This window comes from Chenopodium quinoa, unplaced genomic scaffold, assembly GCF_001683475.1.
Source record: "Chenopodium quinoa cultivar QQ74 unplaced genomic scaffold, ASM168347v1, whole genome shotgun sequence".
Classification (NCBI taxonomy): Eukaryota; Viridiplantae; Streptophyta; class Magnoliopsida; order Caryophyllales; family Amaranthaceae; genus Chenopodium; species Chenopodium quinoa.
In genome coordinates this window covers 2,094,648-2,104,898 of record NW_018743391.1, presented here as the reverse complement: position 1 = coordinate 2,104,898, position 10,251 = coordinate 2,094,648, and the positions used below count along the sequence as shown (strand labels likewise).

Below are 10,251 nucleotides of genomic sequence, written 5' to 3'. Positions count from 1 at the left end.
TTGGTAAATCTAGATAAGTATATAGGTTAATACCTATTTTGTTGTTACAAAAAGATTTTTTTTTTTTTAATTTTTTCAGAAACCAATGTTATCAGTTAGGAAAAAATCTCCTAAACAATATGTTAGTTTTATTAATGGAATCTTCCAAAAAAAAAAAAAAAACAATGCAGATGAACCTTAAAATTAGTAAATATATACGGAGGTTTTTTTGTGTGGTTATTTTAGTCAACCAATTTATACACACTACCGTTTTGATACACTTTACATATCTTAAATGATACGTGTAAGTACTAGTAATATATTATCCCCTATTATTTAAGTCAAGATTTGACTAACTCAAAAGTAAGTGCTTATTTATGGGCTAAAATAATGGAAACAAACAACGACAATTATGTAGCTGAGTTCAAATTATATATCCTAATAATGTAAGGTTTAGATAAATACATAAAAATCAAAATCAAAATATCACATATCGCTAAAAATTAAATGATACAGTGGCCTGAAATACTTTATTTACAATAAAATCAATAAATATCATTAGTGTATAAATCTTTACGAAAACTTATTTTACTAAAATTAGCTATTGCCTTTGTTAATTTTTATTTTTATTTTTTAGCTAATATTTTAGACACTCAAATTACATTTATTTTCGAACTGTATGATGCATTTGAAAAAGTAATAACATATACTGATATAGGTCATCCCCAATAACTCAAGATAACATTTTATTATTCTCTTCTAATACTACATTAAATTTAATAAATTCTAAGGACAGGAAAATCATAAAATTTTGAAAGTTAACTAATTGCATACATATATTCTAATCCTCCAATGTAAGATCAACAAAATCCAAAAATTTAGTAATTTTTGGCACTTTTTCGGGTCTCTTGGTGAAGGATGTTGGCGTCCATGTTTCTTCACTAGTAATTATATCATCTGGCATTTCCGCAACCTCAAGAACACGCTTTCCATTTTCATTCAATGGCATCATTTCGAACATATAATTCTCTCTGTAGTAAGAGTTAAGCTCAAGACGGAAAATTTGTTTAAGAAACTCTGGTTGACCTACTATCAAAGTCTCTGCTTGTGTTATACCACAGTCGATTATTAGTCTTTTCATAAATATCCTAAATTGGATGAAATCTCTTGCTTGAGAGACATCATCACCAAGTATTCCGGGAGGAGGCCCACCATCCATGTTGTCATCGTAGGGAAACCCATTACCCATACGATACACCGTAACTTCATCATCAAAGATCATTTTAACCGTAGGTAATTGCCCACAAGAAAGCAAGATGTCAATAACCTTTTTTTCCCCAATAGTGTAAAGCAAATGCGACATAAATAAACTAAAATGAATAATGTCAAACAAATGATCAAAGACAACATCCGGATTAGGTGCCATTTCTGAATAAAATGAAATGATAGATAGAAAAATAAATCGTGTCAGTTTTAAAAGAGAAAGAAATTGCAATGAATAACTGAAGTGCTTTGAATTGGTAAAATAGCTATGTATATATAGCATAAATGTGGCGCCAAAATGCCAGTAATTTCCCCCCAAAATATGGCGCCAAATTGTGTAACTTACTTTTCATTTTATTTTTTTAATTAAAAAATATGTAACGTTTTTGGTTCAATATTATACTTCTTAATAATGGAATAAATCATACATTCCAAAATATATAAAATGAAAAAATATTTTGTAAACTAAATATGTAAAAAGATAATAGTAGGAAATTATAAATATATGGCAGATCACCCAAGAAGCACTTAAAACATATGACAGATCACCGAAGAAAGAAACTATTAAGGATATTTTATAGGTAAAACCCTATCAGTAATTGGTCATTACATATAAGGTTAAAAAAATTATAATTACATTTATTTAATATATAAATGTAATTGCATACATATAGGTAAAATAATCGGTCAATCACTCTATACACCCTACTAATTTCTGTTAACTAATTATATCTTTTATATATATATTTATCAACAAAATCAATTCCACAATTTACTATGTTTCTAATTTCCGAATTTGATGTGGTTTTAATATACTTTTACGATGATAATATATTATCTTATATTAATCAAATTTACCTTATCTATTTTTATTGAGTAAAATAAATTAAAAATTATTTGATTGAATAAAGGATCATATACGTAATTCGTTAAACAAAGCATTGCAACATGTTCACACGATCTAAATAAAGAATTTTCACATTATTTTATTAATTTTTTAAAAACAGTTAGATAAATTATGCAGTTACCAAAGATAAATATCAAAAGTCAAAAAATAAAATCTTCACCCATGTTCATTATATTTCAAAACTGTTACCCTATACATGTAAACGTGATATTGTTGGATAAAGTTTAACCATATTTATAACCCCTTATTTAGGATAAGTAACCATAATTCTAACCCCTTATTTAGGAGAAGTAACCATAATTAATACATGTACAGATAAATTATATAAATTGGTGCCAATAACAGTAAAATAAAAATCTAATATTTATTTTAATTTAAAAAAGTAATAACAGTACAGGTGCAATAAAAATAAACAATTTATATATCAATATAAGTAATAACCAAACATTAAATTAATCATTACATATAAATTATGTAGCACAAGTACATGTAATAATTTTTGTTTGCAACATAAACAGTAGTAAAACTTTTTTTTTTTGAAACCAAATACTATTAATACTTAATAATTACATAATAGATTATTTATTTTTATGTAGACGGCGCAAAGACATGTATTTAAAGTAATCCGGCTTTGGCCTCTTAATTATGTGTTCTTCAGGGTTGTCATTAAACCAAGTTCACCTCCGACGAACTCTAGAATCATTCACAAAGAACGGTATAGCCCTACCCCACTCACGACAAACAAGCATTGCTTGTGCAACCCTTTTTTCGCTCATTTTTGACCAAATTAACTCCATCACCGTCTTGACTCCGCCTACACAAGGACTTTTAGGATCAACAGGAATCACATCATGAAATGTGCACAATTGAAAGTATAATGCTTTTGGCAACGGTGGTACAGACCACTTAGGGTCCCTCATTTTATCTTCCGCAATATTTTGTAAACAGTTGCAAACCCTATTGTCTGATGGTCCGTTTTGCTCATCGATTATCTTTTGTCTTTTTAACTGCCATTCATCATAGTTCGAAACATCATTTCCTTTTTGTTTTTTGCTAGATGATGTAGTGCATCCATCACCGTCCAATGGCCTTTTGCATACAGTACGAACATCCTGTGCAAGGCATTTGAAAATTAAATGCATTAACATAGCATATAATGACGTCAATATATGTTAAATTCTTTAGGAAATGCATAAAGCATAATAAAAGAAAGTAATTATATACGATATTTATCTTTGTGTTATAATATTAAAATGAAATACATACTAATTAAATAATATAAGATATAACACATACACTAGGGTTGTCTGAATAAATCGCTTTGATCTCCATTCAGCCTTAACCAAGGTTTTTTTTTTTTTTTTTTTTTTTGTTATAAAATATTAACCAGAAGAATGAAGTGATTTAGATTTATATTAAAAAAAATTATAACCGTTTTTTTTGTATTATCCTAATAATGTAACCGTTTTTTAGATAATAATTAAATTACAGTTTTAGCAGTTGTTTTTTGACGAGGGAACTTGCAGTTGTTTGACTGATGATGGAACATTGGAATGTTAAAGATGTATAAATTAATTCAAATAAATATTTTGGCAGATTATTATTAAAAAACATACATACCAATTATTTGATGTAAATTTAATTTTAATATATCAACTACGCAATACTGAAAGTTGTATTATACATACTTTTTCATAACAAATTTAGATGATCTATTTATAAACAAGGCTTAAGATTAAATTATGAAAATTTATACTGTAACTGTTTAAATAAAATATGATATGAATTGGCATTTCATAGTGTTTAAAATTTCCAAAATATAAATAAAATTATCATACCAATAAAAATTGTATGGTAACAAATACTTTTAATTTGTCCTTCCCTTAAATAAAATTATATGAAATTGCTCCTTAAGTTAAGCAATCAACACCTACAATAAAGCAATCATATTTATCTAGTTGCTTTAATTATACTATACCTAATTATGAAATCTTGCTATAAATTTTAAAATCAACCAAAGTAAAATAATGAAAGTTACCATATGTATTATTTTCTTTTCCTTACATATTAACGCTTGTATATTAAGTTTTTGTTTACTGTTTTATTTTATTTTTTTTAAAAAAAAGACTATGTACTATAATTGTGTATAAGGCTATTATTAATACTAATTTGTTAAAGATGAAATGCTGAAATGAAACATATACAGCGTGAATAAGTGTATTCTAAATTTCAGAGTAAAACCTTCCTGAAATTTAAAATATGCTTTATCATGTTCAGTTTTATGTCATTACATATTTAATACATAATATTAAAACTATTTTATTTGGTGTGATTTACCTAAATTTAAAAAGTATACACTAATAACTAACGTTCATTTCAAAATTAAAATTTTATTGATTTTTTTTGACAAAACCAATAATAATAATAATAATAATATTTAATTGATACTATAATAACTTCCAGTTCAGATGCAAAAAATAGTAGACGGATCAGTTACTATTTTTTCACAAAAATATGTAATGTCCAACTACATTATTTGACATGTCTTCATAATTTTTTTCAAATGTTTCGTGGGTTATATGGATCATTTTATTTTTTTTTGTTACAAGACCGTATACGTATTTTTAATCTTATGAATTTATATTATAGTAGGAAATATGATTTGTAATTTTTTGTAAAGGTATTTTATGATTTGATTGACTTCACAAAAATAGATTAACTTTACTTAGCATTAGGTTATTTCAGTTATTCGGCAGGATTTATTCCAACTTACCCCAAAAAAAAAAAATTGAACTGCTTAATATCTTTAGGGTAATCTGTATGTAGTTTTTGGCGCCACAATATGGTGGGAAAGTATATCATTTTGGCGCCAATTTAATGGTTTATATACGTATCTAAATCACCAATTGTAAAGCATCACAGTTACTTCCACGCAATCATTTTGGTGAATACCCTAAATTCTCTTCTTACTTTCATTTTCTTCAGAAATGCCTCCTAATCAAGAAGCTGTCTTTGACCATCAGTTTGATATTTTTGAAATTAGATTATTTATATCTCATTTACTTTATTGTATTGGTGAAAAAAAGGTAAGTGACATATTGCATGCATGCGGGCAATTACCCACAATTGAATTGATTTTTGCCGATGAAGTTACGGTGTATCGTTGGGATAACGGATTGTCCTACGATGACAACCCGAATGATGGGCCTCTTCCCGGAATGTTGGGTGATAATGTAAGTCATGCAAAAGATTTAATCGAATTACGCATATTTATGAAAAGACTAATCATTGTTTGTGGTGAAACAAAAGCCAAGTCTTTGATTGATGATGTAACAGTTGGAGAGTTATTTCTTAAAAATATCTTTCGGCTCGAGCTGAACTCCTACTACAAAGAGCAATACATGTTCAACAAGTTGCCGTTGAATGAGAATGGAAAGCGTGTTCTTGAGATTGCGGAGAAGCTTTATGATATTGTTTTAAATGAAGAAACATGGACTCCAAATTGGTTCACCAAATGTACTGAAAAAGTTCCCAAGATAACCGTATTTATTGATTATATTGATCTTACTTTGGATGATTAGATGTTTTTAATTACTTAGTTTGATGAAATTGCAGGTTAATATGGAATGAAACCATTTGTTTTTTTTTTGGTTGATGTAATCATTATATTCAATAATATGTATTTTCCTAATTTTAGTGGTGTTGATATATTTATGCATAATACGTATTTTCACAACTTTTGAAATATAAAAGTTATTTTCGCTCAAATTATTTTTGGGTAGAAAAAGATAATACCGTAATTATAGGCACGTAATCTTCACATGAATTAAAAAAAAAGGAAAGGATAACCACTAATGTATGCAAAATACTAATGAATATATTTGCACCATAATTATAGGCACGTAATAGGGATTAGTTCAGTTTATTTGATATATAACCAATTATTTCCAAAACGATTTATAAAAAAAGAAATATGAAACTATAAATTATTTCCACATTCATGTTTAATTGAATTTAATCCTTCATGAAACAGAATCGAATCAAATTTAGGTGGTCCTTCCATGGACAGCAATTTGTTACATTAGACATTATGTTGAATAATGTAATTATATAAACAAATACTAAGGTGATTTAAATACCATTCCACGCACAAATGTATTAGCACGCACAAATGTATTAGCCAAATATAAAATTTGTCAATACCTAGTCACCTAGCGTGAGTTTATCATCATAATAAAATTAAAGGACACAAAAAAAAAAACGATATATTCACTTAAGTTATACAAATAATATAAAATGGAATAAAATAAACATCACATCCACATTTGTGAACATTAGTAAAATAAAAGATTAATTGAAAAGATTTGTAATTATTTAGTAAAATAAAAGATTACTTGAAAAGATTTGTAATTATTTGTTAACAAAAAAAAGGATGTTTAGTTATTATCCTTTTTTCATGGTTATCATTTATTTATATTGAAAATTTGGTTTTTTTTTTCCAAATACGTATACAATCTTTTTCAAACTTTGAAATTCTAAGCCAACACGGGTATCTATTAGAGAAGAAGACTCACATATGGATGTTGGTAGAGAAGAAGACTCACATATGGATGTTGGTAGAACAGAAGAAACACATATGCAAGCTAATGATACCAACCCAGCTGATGATCGTGAAGTTGAGGTAGGTGGCATAAACTTGTTTTATTGTGGTTTGTTTTATTTAAAATAATTCATATTTTATTAACGATAAACTGTGTGTGACAAATTTAATGGCTTTATCGACAATTTGAAAATTAGGATCCAATAGAGGATGCAATGCAAAATCCAGAGGTAATATATATCATTTCATATACAGTGTTAAAAAAATTATTTTAAACAAACTTAAAAAATTCTAAATACGACATTTAACCCATAATTAATACAGGTTAGTGACGATGAAGATGAGATTCTTAATGTATCAGACACCGACGATGATGAAATTCTTGATTCGTTTGTTGACATATGGGAAAAAATTGGCAAGAAGATAGAAGACTTCACTTTCCAAGATATGCAACAACTGTCTTTCAAAACCCATCAAGCCTGCATTAAATTTTATAACATGTATGCCAAGGTAAAAGGTTTTGGAATCCGTCTAAAACATGCAACAACGAGCAAAGTTGATGGTCATCCGACTTCACAAAAGATTTGGTGTAACAGAGAAGGGTTTCGTGAAACAAAACACTTGGGAAGACCTGATAGAAAGCGTAAAGAGAGGCCGATAACACGATGTGGTTGCAAAGCATTCATAAGTTTCAAGTGGGATCACCGGTATGTTTCATGGTACGTCAAAGAATTTGTGGCTGAGCACAATGGCCATGATTTAGTTCCCATGAACCAAGTCTATTTTGAAAGGTTGGTTTTCACTTTATGTAACATACATCATAACTAATTAAATATTTAAGTTTCTACATTCGTTAAATAATATTAATTTTGTGGAATATATTACAGGAGCCACAGAAAAGTCACCGAAGCAGATGAGATTCGAATTAAGTCCTTAATTCAGTCTGGAGTGAAACCATCCATCACTATGAGAAATTTAGCACAAACTGCAGGGGGGATACGTGAAGTCGGGTTCTTAACAAAAGACTTGTACAATACATGTGATAAGATCAAAAAACAGGAGATAAAGGATGGAGACACAGAAACTGTGTTAGCGTATTTACTTGGAAAAACATCCTCTGACCCTTCTTTTTTTCTAAGGTACACACGTGATGAGTACGATGGTATAGAAAAAATGTTTTGGTGTGATGGGATATGTCAAGGGAATTACAAGGCTTTTGGATCAGTAATTGCATTCGACACGACTTATAAGGTAAACGCCTACAACAAACCTTTTGTGGTGATTGTAGGAGTAAACCACCACAGGAAGACAGTGTCGTTAGGTGTCGCTTTGGTCACAAATGAAAAAACAGACACTTACATATGGGTGCTTCGACAATTACTTGAGGCTGGAGGCAACGTTGCTCCTTTCACTGTTGTCACAGATGGGGACAAGTCTATGAAACTTGCCATTGAAGAAGTTTTTCCATATGCTCACCATAGACTATGTCTATGGCATCTTATGCGCAACATCAAGGGCCATACAAACAGACGCTTTTGCAGTGGAATCATGAAATGTGTTGACGGGGCTCGGACACCGTCTGTGTTTGAACAAGCATGGGAAGACTTAATGAAGGCATATGATGAAGTAAGAGATAAAAAGTGGGCTAAAGATTTGTACAATGATAAACATAAATGGGCTGAGGCTTTTATGGTTGGACAATTTTATGCAGGTAAGAAAATTACTTTCTATACGCAATGAGCAATAATAACAATGATCATTACCTGTACTGTTTTGGGGGTTATCTATATACATTTGCCTACCTTTTTATTCCTAGTGTAATGACACATTATTATATAGATGGTTACCAATTATTTTTAAAACTAGTCCTTTTTTTCAAATTGTGTTATATATAATATGTTGAAACATGTGGCAAATGTATGTGCAATGCTAAACATATAAATAGGTGTTTACCAGTTACAATATATGTAATATTATACACACATATACATCAATACACTTTATTGTACCTTAATATATAATTAGGTAAGAGTTTTTTGTAGAATAATATGAGTCTAGTGATAATTATATCATTCATTACTTATGTTATGTGCAGGTATGAGAAGCACTCAAAGATGTGAGTCTATGAATAGCACACTGAAAACGGTTATAACAAAAGAAATAATGTTGTATCGTTTTGTGGAGCTGTATGACCAAGTACTTGAACATATCCGATTTGAAGAAGACAAAGATGATTACATCTCCACACACACATTTCCCGTTATAACTGGTGTATTGACTGAAATAAAAACACAAGCAGCTCGAACCTACACAAGTAATGTGTACAATCTGTTTTGTAAAAAACTTGAGTTTGAATCAAGGCACATTGTGACAAAGGTGAAAGAAGAAAAATGGCATGTTGACGGGTCGTCCACAACCTACTGGTTAAACAATTGTGTGTTGAAAGATTGTAATTACATTGTGTGCTACAATGACAAGCTAAAACAACTAGTTTGTTGTTGTATGAAATACAATGCAATTGGTTTGCCTTGTCGTCATATGTTTGCGGTCATGAAATATAGAGGAATGGTTGAACTACCAGAAAGTTGCATTCTTCGTAGGAGGACAATAAAAGCAAAGAGCAATATATCAAATTCATTGAAGCAGCAAGATCTTCAAAAGAGGAATGATCAGGCATCGGCAAATGGGCGTTTTGCTTTCCTCATTGGTCTAAGTACACAACTTAGTAGAATGGTGTCTACATCGTATGATCGATCTATTTGGCTCAGAGACAAATTAGCAAAAATGATCCTGGAAATAGAGAAGGAGAAAATAAATCCTAAGGAGAAGGATATTATCAGAGAACAAAAGAAAAGAAAAGGCAAGGGTAAACTCAAAAAGGAGGTTAAGACCACTGGGAATGAAAATGTCGACGCATGGGTTCATGATATTGGCAAGTATGTTCATGATATTACTAATCAGGGTACGCATTGCCAAGCCGAATCTCAAGGAGCTGCGCCACAAGTCATAAAACGTGGTGGTTTTGTTGATCTATTGCGCAAATTCATGCCAAGGACATACAATGTTGGTGATGCTGCAAATGCGACAAATTCTTATGAAATCGGTAAATTCGAGAAATTGCCAACCATATTTGATTGGGATCCAAACACTGATTTTTAGTTTTCATTTGAATATGCATTCTTAGACTGTAATAAGTGCTTACAATTTTTGCATATGAATTGCATTTTTTTTTAATTACAGGTGAATTTTGATTTTACCTATTATCTGTTTGGTCACCTAAACCTATAAATTAATTAAATAACTGAGAGACATCCTTGTTTTCTCTTTCTAATATTCTTTTCATGTTTTGAATATTTATTCTGTTATTAACTCTTCAAATACTCATTGAATCTTTGATGTATATCGAATTATAGTTACATCAATCAAGTGTTTTGGTATTGCATTTTTTTAAAATTAGATCGAAGGTGAATTTGGATTTTACCTATTATCAGTTTGGTTTTTA

The 10,251-nt window shown here is 29.6% G+C and overlaps 1 protein-coding gene across 1 annotated transcript; it reads left to right on the top strand.

Annotated features, from left to right (window-relative positions):
* The first annotated feature begins 6,725 nt into the window (after window positions 1–6,725).
* On the top strand, window positions 6,726–9,908 carry LOC110738587 (protein FAR1-RELATED SEQUENCE 5-like). The gene is made up of 5 exons (XM_021918981.1): window positions 6,726–6,830; window positions 6,947–6,979; window positions 7,074–7,540; window positions 7,637–8,460; window positions 8,845–9,908. The coding sequence occupies exons 1-5, from the start codon at window positions 6,726–6,728 to the stop codon at window positions 9,906–9,908; spliced, it is 2,493 nt and encodes an 830-aa protein (XP_021774673.1).
* Window positions 9,909–10,251: the final 343 nt, after the last annotated feature.

What these genes read in the sequence shown, in the direction of transcription:
- LOC110738587 (XM_021918981.1), top strand. Translation starts at nt 6,726, where the DNA reads ATGGATGTTGGTAGAGAAGAAGACTCACATATGGATGTTGGTAGAACA. An exon ending in ATGCAATGCAAAATCCAGAG is followed by an intron (nt 6,980 to 7,073) that starts GTAATATATATC and finishes TAATTAATACAG; the next exon opens with GTTAGTGACGATGAAGATGA. An exon ending in GGTTGGACAATTTTATGCAG is followed by an intron (nt 8,461 to 8,844) that starts GTAAGAAAATTA and finishes TGTTATGTGCAG; the next exon opens with GTATGAGAAGCACTCAAAGA.